The sequence below is a fragment of the Sceloporus occidentalis genome, unplaced genomic scaffold, assembly GCF_023333645.1.
Source record: "Sceloporus occidentalis isolate IW3139 unplaced genomic scaffold, rSceOcc1.0.p SCAF_22, whole genome shotgun sequence".
NCBI classification, from domain to species: Eukaryota; Metazoa; Chordata; class Lepidosauria; order Squamata; family Phrynosomatidae; genus Sceloporus; species Sceloporus occidentalis.
Window position 1 is genome coordinate 10,608,006 of NW_028317002.1, and position 12,913 is coordinate 10,620,918.

The following is a 12,913-nucleotide window of genomic DNA, read 5'->3' on the forward strand; positions in this document are numbered from 1 at the left end:
GAATGGTCCAATAAGTAGGAACATTTGGTTGCTATGGTTGTAACTTCACTTTTCAAATTTTGTCCCAGAATCATCAGTTTTCTGATACTGTCCCAGAATCACTTTTATAACTAAAAAAATAATTTTGACACCTGATAACTACAGCAGAATTTGCGGTGTCTCCAACAAGCAGCCTTCTCTTACTGTATGTCTGATGTCAGCACATTCTGATATACGGTATATTCTACAGTCAGAAAGACTGCAACTCTGTGATCAAACATTTTGGCAAGCAAAAAAGTTATAGCTACTTAGAAAAGCAGTTTTGATACATAAAACATTACATGTCACAGATCTTGGTTTTGTCTGTCAGCGATCTCACATCATTGTATATATATATATATATATATATATATATATATATATTTATTTATTTTTTCCCTCTAATTTGCAATTATATATATATTGAAGAAGGCTCTACTGAAAGGAATGCTACTTCTGACCCCATTAAACCCTTTAAAATCTGTATAAAGATAAACATGTTGGACCAAATCTTGTATTTCTACACAATGAAAACACTTGTTCTTCTATCAGCAACTTGTTTTTTTTTTCAAGTTCTGTAGTTGTAAATAGCATTAAAACATTTTGTAAAAAAAATATTACTAATTTTACTTTGCAAAGGATGTGTGCCTTCATTAGTATTATACCTACATAGGAATTTTAGCTTCAATTAAATATCAAAAACAGAGAGTTCCTAAGAACAGGGAATGCATTCCTCTCTTCCAAGGAATTATCGAGTCAGCTTCCTCTGAGGGCACACAAAAATAACTGAAGGCCTTTCCTATTCATGTAACAAAATGAATGGTGTTTCATCGTTGTTTATTGGCAGAATTTATATTTACTTCGTTTGCAAACGTATGTCATATAACTTAACCATATGTAGGTACCTCATACAGAATCTTTACCATTCCATGCTTGCATTTTAAAATAATTAAGGTAAGGAAATGCATAACAAGGCACATAGAGGTCTATTCACTAAAGGGAGAGTTGACAGGAGAATTTGTTGTTGTTTCATCTCCTTGACTTTACTAGTCATTATGACCAACCACAATGAGCTTCTGCTGTTGGAAGATCTTGGCTTGCCCTGGTTAATGGATAGTTAAATCAGTTAAATGTCTACAGTCTGCTTGCCCGTTAAATTATGAATGATTCTGGGACAGTGCAGCCCTTCGTACTGGAGAAACTTGCCAGTGCTGGCCTTTCACAAGAAATAGTGAATTGGGACAGTTAAAGCCACAGCTATCCTGCAAATACTCATGCCAACTGTCCCTTTACTGAATAAATCTAAATATATTACTTTCTTTATATGAATACCATCTTTTTACTTAGTCACTCATGGTAACATATTCAGCCTAAACAATCTAGTATACTCCCTGAAATCCCCTCACTAGATAAAGTAATGTCCTTTCTGTATTCAAATATTCACAAAATAATTCATTTTTACTTTCCGTTTTGCTTGTTCTGTTTAGTGGAAACCTTGGTTCCTTGCAGCTCCAGGTGCGACTTCGTGACGAGACAGTGTTACCTTCAGACTACTATCAGCCTTTGGTCCAGTTGCTGTGCCAGGAAGTTAAAACATTTAAGAAGGTAACATTTACAGATGAGCCCACATTCCACACAAAATCCTACATAATTTGCTCACTAAAACTTGGAAAATGTATTATCCTCCATGGTTACAAAACTATGTTTGACCTGGGATTATGCAATTACCAGGCACTAGGCAGCCGCAAGTTTCTACAGGTTAGGTTTCTTCAACTCTCCATGGACTTAACAATACCTGAACACTATGATAGAGGCTGCTGAGGGATCCTGTTGAAGTTAGCACTTGAGATATAAAGCCAAGTTTTCTTCAATGTGTTTTGGATTTCTCCAGTGATTGCAGACAAACATGGATGTTACGAAAAATACTAATGGAGACAAATGTGGCTTTGTATATAATCAAGTAGTTCTTGGTCTGCTAGCAGGCAGCCAGTTTTAAAGGAATCAGATAAAACCATTTACAGTTCTTCAGTAGAAACAAAAATGTGAATAGCACCTAAACATTTTTGCATGATCAAAGAAATCAAAAATTAGATTTTATGTCTTGTTTTAAGCCAAGCCGATTAATATGTGGTATACAGTTTCTTAAACATATGAATTGTGCATATTAGCATTACAGAGTGTAGCACATCTAAGTTATTAAGTATTTTAGATATTTATGAATATTTATGAACCAGTCCTCCCAAACAACACTGCAATTTCCTTATGGCATCTTGTGCATTTTTTCTGCATTTTCTCTGTTCTTGTTTTGTTTTTGAAATAATGTTTGTTATTGACAGGAAAAAGGTGGACATTTAATAACTCTAATAGATGAGACCACATCTACCGAGTGTAGACAAGAGGTAGCCACTAATCTTATCAAACTATTCTTAGGACAAGGGCTAGCAAAGCAATTCCTAGATCTGCTCTTCAGACTTGAACTGGACAAAACAAGTAAGTCATGAAGACTGAACTGGAATGGTTTATTACAAGCCACTGTTGTATTCCAGTTTTCAATAATTCTTAGCAGTACATGTTGTTAGTGCTTCATCACACCTGTACAAGCAAAACAACCAGTTATTCTACCTTTCTAACAGATCAAAATATTAAGAGCTACCCTGACACGGTGTCATTTGTAGAGTTTTTTGAGCCATGTGCCCATATTTTCTTTAGCTTGCTCGCATTATGTTTAGAGCTACTTTCTTTTGGCCTTGTGCATTTTACCTCCAGTTTTCGTGCACTCCTTCATTTCTTGCACCACGTTCCTTTTTTTTCAGCACACAGGGTGGATTACATAGAGGGCAGAAACTGATTCTCTGTTGCAAGACACTTCCAAGTGTTTCTTTTGGAAAGTAATGATTCTGCTAGGTGTTGAGTATGCAGTAAGGGCTTACCTGGCAGCTTCTGTTTCTACACCCTAAGACACTAAATTTAGTGGTCTTATAATAGACACTGCGGGGAATGGGTCCTTGTCTGGGCATTTTCATAAATGTCTACAAAATGCTCACTTGAGGAATGGAGTGGAGGACCACTGCTTTAGACCCACTGGCCATCAGGATAACATCAGTACTAGTACTCATTCAATTCTGAAGCCATAAAGGAGCAGTTATTTATAATGTACATGCTAATATTTGTAACAGTAGTTGGTAGTTAATAGATGCTAGCATTTTGTTTCTCAAATAATACCTGGGTACCCTACTTCTTTTAGATGGTAGCTTTGCCATACCCATTTTCAGAGGCGTATCTAGTGAAAATAGCGCCTATGGCAAGCACTGAAATTGCACCCCTGTCCAAACTTCCACACATTAATTCACACTCTTTACTACCCCCTCTCCCTCCCTTGTTACTTTCTAACCCTTTCCCTACTACCCTCTTCCTCTCCCTCTTTGAAGTTCTCTCACCTTGAGGTCCAGCGACGGGAGTCTTCTGTCTTCCTGTACTGTTGCGGTGCCCGCTGCTTCACTGCTGAGCGCCGTAATATGACGTCATATTGCGGCGTTCAGCAGTGAAGCAGCGGGCACCAGCGAGTGGCTTTTAAACGCTGTCTTTTTTTTTTGATGCGGGGGAGAACGAGGGGCGCCGAGCCGTTGCTAGTCGTCCCTCTCTCTCCTCCGCATCAAAAAAAAAAAAAGACATCGTTTAAAAGCCGCTCACTGGTGCCCGCTGCTTCACTGCTGAGCGCCGAAATATAATGTCATATTACGGCGCTCAGCATGAAATGCCAGCACCGGGACGGAGGTAGAGGGCTCGTGGAGGAGAATGAGGGGCGCCGAGCCGTTGCTAGGCGCCCCTCTCTCTCCTCAGCATCAAAAAAAAGACGGCGTTTAAAAGCCGCTCACTGGCGCCCCCTTTCAAATGGCGCCTATGGCACGAGCCATAGCTGCCATACCCTAGATACGCCTCTGCCAATTTTGCCTCTACCAAAGATTTTTTGCTAGAAATGTTATTGCAATGTCAATGCCAGTTCTTGATGTGGTTAAGCTCTGATATTTGTAAGATTGTGAAAGATGAGTGGTAGAAGCAATTTAAACTAGTGGCCACTTCCTAAGCTCAAAGCAGCAAGTTCCTGGTTGCCAGTATAAACAGTTTCCTTTTATATTTACTGCAAATGCTTAATACAGTTGATATATATATATATATATATATATATATATATATATGTGTATGTTAAATAATTGAACACTATGTATTCTCTATTGAATGTATCCACACAGATGAGCCAAATACATTATTCAGAAGTAATTCATTGGCTTCAAAATCGATGGAATCATTTCTTAAGGTAAACCCATTAAAAGCAAACTGAGGTTACTTGCATCATAAATTTGTCATCTAGAACGTTGACGGTTGTGGTTTCCCTGTCTGTACTCGTTTGTCTGTAGACAACTAAAATCAAACCTATACAGTACTGCCCAGTTTTCATATTATACTTATACCCCAAAAAATAATAAATAACTATACACTACATGACCAAAAGTATGAGGTTACCTGACATCCCATTCCAAAACCATGGGCATTTACATGGAGTTGGCTTCCCCCTCTTCTGGGAAGGCTTTCCACAAGGTTTTGGAATGTGTCTGTGGGGCTTTGCGCCAGTTCAGCCGAGAAGGCCTGGCTTGTGGCCAGCATTCCAATTGATCCCAAAGGTGTTCACTGGGGTTAAGGTCAGGTCTCTGTGAATGCCACTTGAGTTGCTCTACATCAAACGTGCCAAACCATGTGGTTATTTACCTTGCTTTGTGCACAGGGCAACAATCATGCTGGATCATGAAAGGGCCTTCACCCAACGGTTGCCACAAAGCATACGTTTGTCTATATGCCCTTATATGCTGTAGCATTAACATTACCGTCCACTGGAACTAACTTCCCCAGACCATCATGCTTCCACCACTATACTTTAAAGTAGGCGCTATGCATCCCTGGCATCTACCAAACCCAGATTTGTCCATCAGACTTCCATTTCAGCATATCTGTCAGCATGGAGCCTACCGCTCCATCATCAGATAGCTTGATCTCCCAGTGGGGAGATCTCCCTTCCACTGCAATAAAGGCTGGATGTACCATTACACTGAAATAATCATCATGGCCCCTTTTTGTGGACATAATACTACATCTATAGAGTTGCATGGTAAATATTAATTATATGAAAATACACACAAACATAACAAGAAGTCGGTGACGCGAAGAAATAACCATCTATCAATAAAGTTGGTTTGATTAGGAGACCAGGGTCCCTCAAATCTTCCTTTGTTGAAATGGAAGTGTATGATGTCTTAACATTTTTGTCTAATAATTGTAGGTGGCAGGAATGCAGTACCTTCATATTGTTGTGGGACCAACAATAAATCGAATATTTGAGGAGAAAAAGTATGTTGAACTTGATCCAAGTAAAGTAGAAATTAAAGAAGTAGGGTAAGTGCACATTAATTTTGCATTATTATTATTAGAAACATGGATATTGTACATACTGTCACAAATAAGCTGTGACTGGCACCATGTGGGGTTATACTGTCAAAATTATTGGAATAAAAGCCTTTAGCTGATGGTACTGGATGGAGAAATGGCTGCTGGCTGCATGAGAGCATGTTTATAGACTCCTGTGCACAAATGGCCCCCAGTGGGAAAAGTCTGTATTGCATCTCCATTGACTTCAAGTCTATACAAACTCATATTTTTCACCAATTTGCAAGCACTCATGCTTTAGTAAATAGAGTACAAAATCATGGTACAAAGCAAAAACAGTCATAACCCTTAAATATCCCATTAATTCTCTCTTAAATAGCTGCTTCTCAAAGTTTTACGCGTCACTACATGAAATCATTTAGTAGATGTATTGGTGGAGATAAATTCTGAGACAAAATGCCACATATAGCGCACTGATACCTGTGATTCCTTTTATATAGGTGCTCAGGTTTACACCGAATCCAAACAGAGAGTGAAATAATCCTGCAAAGTGCTCAATGTCTTCAGTCATACCTGACAGATCTCTTAATATCGATAGCAAAATCCGTTAAGCTGTGTCCTGCCACCATACGGGCTACGTTCAGACAGCTCTTCAAACATGTGGAAGAACGCTTCCCAGAAAATAAACATGTGGTTTGTACAAGAAATAGGTGTTATACCTTGTAACAGCAAAATCTTCTTTAACATTTACACATACCTGAAAAGTATTTTTCTTTTGATGTCACTATTCTGACCCAAACCACTATGTCTCTCTTTACTTGCCTAATTTCCCTCATAGTCATAGGCTTAACCCCTTAAGGACAATGGACGGTCCCTAAACCCATTGAAAACAATGCATTTTGAGCCCGTACATTTACGGGCTTTGTCATTAAGGGGTTAAAACACAGTGTATAAAAGCAAAAGGAAACATGTTAAAATGCATTGTATAAATCCCATAAAACAAAGACAGAACATAGTTGATGATCTACTGATTACGTGTAGTAAAGCATTCAGAAAGGCTTCCATGCCATATTTCTATTGGTTTCCTATTAATAAAGTGTTTTCATTTTGCCATTTTATAAATTGACCACAGCAGTGAATGGAAATAACTTTTTTATGCTACACGTTACTTGTTATTCTTGCCGTTATTTCCCCTTCGTTTATGGCACACACATCTTGAAACATCACATGCTTTTGGCTTGGAGGACTAGCATTCATTTGCAAAGAGCGATGACTTGGATGTCTACATTTTTTGTGCAAAAACTAAGCTTACTGTTTTGTTTTACAGAACGTGAAGTTCATTGCTGTAACCAGCTTCTTGTGTCTTCGTTTCTTTTCACCTGCCATTATGTCCCCGAAACTCTTTTACCTCAGAGAAAAGCATGCAGATGCTCGGACAAGCCGCACCTTGCTTCTTTTGGCCAAGGTAGAGGTTCACGCTTTACCGAACATATCCCAATTAACTTAAGGCAAATTATATACATACATACATATATATATGTATATACACACACAGTACTGTGCAAAGGTTTTAGGCAGGTGTCTGGGTTAACATGAAGAGAAAGAAGCAACCTGTGATTAGCTCTCCAAGATGTATGGAACAATCTACCTGCCGAGTTCCTTAAAAAGTGTGTGTATCTAAAATAAGTAATGCTGTTTTGAAGGCAAAGGATGGTCACGCCATCATATTGATTTGATTTCATTTTTTTGTTCTGTTCACTCACTTTGTTAAATTGTAAAAAATAAACTATTAACATGGCTTTTATTACATAACATTATTTTTACACACCTTCCTAAAACATTTGCATGGTACTGTATGAGAGAGATAGAGATACCTGATGTTTTATAATAATGATATCAGACAATCGGTGGTTTTGTAATAGTGATGTACACTGTCCTTGATGCTTGTCAGTCACCTCCTGTAGTATTATGTGAAGCAGAGAGAATGTTGTGGAGTTGGTAGAGCAACACAAGTGTTACAGAACGAAATATTTTGTTATAGGCTATTCAGAACGTAGCAAACATGGATGCTCCAGCAAGTAGAACCAAGGAGTCCTGGATGGCTCCACTGCAGCCAACAATCCAACAAGGAGTTTCACAGCTGAAGGAGTTCATTGTTAAACTTGTTAATATTGAGGAGAAAGAAGGTAACATGATGGACAAAACCATGTATTATTATTATTATTATTATTATCTTTTATTTATATAGCGCCAACAGTTTACGCAGCGCTTAATACAATACATAAATTCAAGTGGTATGACAAGACAAGAATTGACAGACTAAGACAAACCGATACATTTGGTGGAGAGAGCCCTGTTTGCAATGTACTGCTTTTACAATAGATTACAAGATTCCCTCTTTAACCTGAGCAGCCTCATGTGATTCAGTTAAAAAACATCCCCACTTTGTCCAATTAGCTATGTCACCATACAAACGTAACAGTGTATATGTGTTATCAGTATTATATATCATTATCTATCTATTGATCAATAGCTCCTAAAAGTGCCCCATCATTTTCCTGCCTCAACATAAAAGATGGAGTTTAATATGTTATCATGTTAAAATGAAGCCAGTTGATGTTTTATTACCAATCTATGTTTTTTTTACAGAACTCGACTTGCAGAAGGCACTAAGTCTGCAGGGCCTTACAGTGAAAGAGGGCCAACTAATGATCTACAGAACAAAATGCAAAGGATACCTGCTGGCTTCCTCTTTTAAGAAACTGTTTGTTTCATTAACTGTTGATGCTTTGAGTTTTGCAAAAACTGCATATTCCAAGGTACATAGTAGCTTATTTGTAGATCATCATATTGAATATTACTTTACAGTTTTTCTTTTACTTTCCTTATTGCATCATAATGCAGAGTTGGGCAATAGCAGAGTGGAAATTGTTGGATCAGGTTTATATCAGGCCATTCAGTTAGGTAACCTTCCAGGCATAGAGCCCATAAATCACTTAAACCTTTATTAGTAAACCTAAGAGGAAAAAAACCTAGGAGCAGTAAAATACTGTTACTTTTATGACTAAACCTCGTCTCAGCCACCGTCCTTACAATATATCTCAGCAATCCGCCATTTAACCGGACCATTGAGCAGTGGCACTAATAGCAACAAAATACGTGCAAAGTAGTAAAACAAACAAGGAGGGAAATCCTAAAAACCAACAGAGAACTAATTTGCAGAGCTAAGAGTATGTTAATAACTTGTTTACAGTGAAATGTAGTAGAACCAAATATCTAATAGCTATAATGATTCCTTAAAGAGGGACTCCTATCATACCTAAATATTTTAGTTATCCTTTAGTATAGCGCCCTGTGGTTGTAAGGAATATATATATATATATATATATATATATACAATCTTTATCACAAAGTATCATAATCAAAAGCCATAACTTATTTCTCCTGCGAGTAAACAACTACTTGTGAGCCTGTCCTATTTGTGAAACTAGTTCTAACAACTTGGAGGCCTCTTGGATTGTGTCACAACTGATCCAGCATGCAACTTAATCATGTAAATATCCAGAACATTGAGGCAAGCATTATAGGTTGAACTTGATGGACTTTGGTCTTTTTTCAACCTTATGAACCATCCTTGGCTTGCATGAAAATAACATAGTAACATAGTAAATGTTACTATGTTATTTTCAGGCAAGCCAAGGATCATCACCAAATTTGCTCAGCTCAGGCTAGCACTGCCGGTTAGTGCCTGAAGAAAAGTGAACAAAACCACAGCTAACATTGAATTATGACATACCCTTGCTAAATGTGTATGTGGCTTTGAGTGGTTAGTAGATGTTTTGATCCTTCACCAACATTTCATGTGTCCAAATCAGGACATGACAAAAGGTAGGGAGGGACAACTTACCCAAATAGTCCTTGATTTTACAGCTCTACAGAAGGACTGTCCCACAGCCTTAGGCATTTACCTTTTATATATTTTGAAATGCACAGACCCTATCATTTATTGTGCTTAAAATGTGATTTCAACATATTAAACAGATGTCCGCATCATTTCTTGGCTTTAGTGCATGGAAGCTGATAGCATTGTTTACATGGATTACTTATCAAGGTATGAATTGCTTTATTTCCAGAAAAGTTCTTTTATTCCACTATCAAGGATCCGAGCTTTGGAAAAGGTAGAAGAGAAGAGCTTTGGCAACTCGAATGTAATGCAGATTATCTACACAGATGAATCTGATAACCTGGAGGCCTTATATTTGCAATGTAAGGTACTGAGAAATTCAGTATTAAAGACGCAGAGAAGAAATTAACAATAATATATGCTGTGTAGGCAGGATTGTCCTCCTAGAACAGGATGTGGTGCCCCTTCTTGCACATACTTACCTGTTAACGCAGGAAATCCCATGGTCACGTTTGCCTAACTCAGGGCTGTCAGACATGTGGCCCACTGGCTACATCTGGCCCTTAAAACCCCCTGTCCTACCTCCAGGCATTCAGTGGAGCAGCCTCCAAGGAATTCTACCTGTCTGAAGAACAAGGTGTTCGACACACAGCTAGTGGCTCCACAGAGCTGGCTTGACCTTGAAGAATATACAGAATATCACATCTGTGATGAGGGCAACATATAACATACCCGTAAACAAAATATGTCTGGACATCACTTGAAGAATTCTTAGTGTGTGTCTTACTTGTTCCTTTTGTTTGTCCCTAGTGTGTCAATGAACTAAATCAGTGGCTGTCAGCACTGAGGAAGGTGTGTGTGAACAATGCAGATATGCTATGTTCCTATCATCCTGGTGTGTTCAGAGGAGAGAAGTGGAGCTGCTGTCACCAAAAGGAAAAAGGAGGTACTACATCTTGTGTAATAAACATTTTCCATGTAGTTTACATGAGGTTTGGAGATTAACAATATAACAGCACTTTACTTTTCGTCCTACTTACTGGACATCATAATCTGACACAATTCAGTTACAAATGAAATTATAAAACGGGTTATTTAAATACACGAAGATAGACATACTAAACACTCCTTATTAGTTAACAGTCCTTGGCTATGTGAACCCAATGGGTACATTTAAACGAGGGACAGTTAATTCTAGACTACTTGTTGAGTCAGTTGTATGCTGAGCTTGGTAGTTACTAGACTTGGGCGCTGGCCAAGTCTTCATGTTCGTATTCCACGAATATTCACCCTTTCGCTCGTTCTTTTTGGGTGAATATTCGTGTATGTTCTTTGTGTTTGTTTTTTAATAATTTCAGTTAAGTTATAGCTGAGTTTGTTTGTTTTAACAGTGGCTGGCTGTGATAAAACTCGCCATGAAGTCACCTTACAAGAATGGAACGATCTCCTGGAGCCAGATTTAGAGGCACAGCTCATTTTTAGACACCTGCTTGGGATAAGAGAGTTGCTAAAGTGAGTACCCTAAAATGTCTAGCACTATTAGCAATTGATGCTAATAGATGCAAAACTAAAAACCGAAAGGTAGGTTCTTGACATTTTGTTGTGCACTAGTTTTAGATTTATGAATGGGCAGTGTTCCTGTTGCAATTAATCTGTACTGCATTATTAATATACATTACTGCTAAATCTACATTAACCCCTTCAGGCCCGGGGGTTTTATAACCTAGGGATCAAAATAGTTTTTATTTTTTTATTTTTACCATATGCTTGTTAAACCTTGATTCTCTTCATTTTATTCAAGAGAAGTAGGGTCTTCTTTTAAAACCATAATAATTATTAGCGAAAGTAAAAAAACACAGACTAACTATATTGATTTCTTTGATTTTGCCCATAGGGAAAAACACCTGGAACTCACAAAGCAAACTAATGATGAATCTTTTACAGGTAAAGCAGTGCAATGTATGACAATACATTGAATTAACTTGTGTGCAACATCTGAAAAAATATTTACCAAATTTTTCTTTTACTTCCTAATGTGGAGATGTCAGGGTTTTTTTTATCATAATCCTAATTTTGCTGGAAAAATACTTCTAAAAATGCAACTTTTCTTCAATGAATAACTATTTAAAAAAAGAAACCTAAAACACCACACTTTATTCAACTTTTCTATGCTTTCCATACAATGTGAATGTTCAGATTTTGCACTAATATTTTCTCAAGGCTTACATCATATTAAATATATATAAAGGAAATACATCCTTAATTCATGAACACCAAACTGTTCTAAAAAGTGACATAGAAAGATTAACCTTTTAGGTGACAATGTGATTTTTTTTTCTTTTTCTTAAACCACGTTTATATATACTTTAGATCCTGGAAGAAAAGACACAGCTAACCAGTTGTTCCAGATTCTCCAGGATCTTGAAGCTGCTCACAATTTGTTTTTAAGGGATTCACCGAGTATCGCTGATCGAGAAAAAAAGTACTTACTGGAATTATAGACTGAACATTGGCATATCTGTAGTGATAGTTAATCATACCTGGGAACTTCTCAGAGCTCCCCTTATTCTGGGAAGGGGCTTGTTTCAAGAGGCTAGGGCAGCCACAGATGAGGTTGGACTAAGCCTTAAGTGGATGGGGATAGGTGCTGGAAATAGGTGTCACCAAGCATCGCTGACCCAGAGATCCAGGGAAGCGGTGCTTCACCAACAGACTCTAGGTAAAAAAAGAGGTCCCAGGTATGTAGGTAATGTTGCATATAATACTATGTTAATATTTTATTAGCAAATAGCACTTTAAACTGCCAAAATACATTGATCTTGTAATTAAAAATATTGAAATAGATTAGTGTGGTTATTTTTTTCTTTCAATTTTCATTTTAAAATATGAAATTGTTTCTTTGCAAAAAAAAAAAAAAAAAAAAAGGAGCAAAAATACTAAACAAAAACAAAAACACAGGCTTGCAATAACATGACTAATACTGATCACAATAAGTCCTGGTTCAAGGTTTGTGACATTTATTCCAAAGTATAGCTTGTGACCCAGGCCTACACAATATCTCCCTTTAACTTTTTAGGTATAAACCCTACAGAGTAAACACTACAAGTAATTTGTGTAAAGAAGGTTGGACACACATTGCCACCTGTTTCAAGAGCCTGAAAATGGGCAGTAATATCGGCAAATCTGATCTACTGTACCAAGTGTTGGGAAATAAGAGGAACTTCTGTTTGTTAGTAGATATGCAGAGTGCGAATAAGGACGAGGGAGACAAGGATACAGGAAGTGTCAAACTTCTGGATGCCAACATCTTTATATGGAAAGAAATGGAAGGTGGTTAAGGTCAGATAGTCTTCATGTGTCAGAACATGCTAAGAAGATGATTACAAATTTTGTGTGGAAAGTGCTCTCATTGATTTTACGGGAGAAGCATGGGGCCATAGAGGAGGAGGGCTGCTGCATTTTTTTTTTTCCTGTGTCAACTGCTCTAAATTTATATATTTGGAAGAATACCTAATAAAGTACACACAGGGTACTAGGGTGGGAGTGTCAGGGCTA

The 12,913-nt window shown here is 37.6% G+C and overlaps 1 protein-coding gene across 1 annotated transcript in view; it reads left to right on the top strand.

Annotated features, from left to right (window-relative positions):
• The window catches only part of LOC149301009 (ras GTPase-activating protein 4-like), a 61,509-nt gene extending 48,813 nt beyond the window's left edge, over positions 1-12,696 (top strand). The window contains exons 9-22 of the mRNA XM_089484516.1: positions 1,506-1,623; positions 2,355-2,508; positions 4,269-4,333; positions 5,351-5,463; positions 5,955-6,147; positions 6,782-6,919; positions 7,496-7,640; positions 8,104-8,273; positions 9,588-9,725; positions 10,169-10,304; positions 10,750-10,870; positions 11,253-11,302; positions 11,729-11,840; positions 12,435-12,696. Of these exons, the coding sequence (XP_089340642.1) occupies positions 1,506-1,623; positions 2,355-2,508; positions 4,269-4,333; positions 5,351-5,463; positions 5,955-6,147; positions 6,782-6,919; positions 7,496-7,640; positions 8,104-8,273; positions 9,588-9,725; positions 10,169-10,304; positions 10,750-10,870; positions 11,253-11,302; positions 11,729-11,840; positions 12,435-12,696 (1,915 nt within the window). The remainder of the gene's footprint in view (positions 1-1,505; positions 1,624-2,354; positions 2,509-4,268; positions 4,334-5,350; positions 5,464-5,954; positions 6,148-6,781; positions 6,920-7,495; positions 7,641-8,103; positions 8,274-9,587; positions 9,726-10,168; positions 10,305-10,749; positions 10,871-11,252; positions 11,303-11,728; positions 11,841-12,434) is intronic.
• The last annotated feature ends 217 nt before the right edge of the window (positions 12,697-12,913 follow it).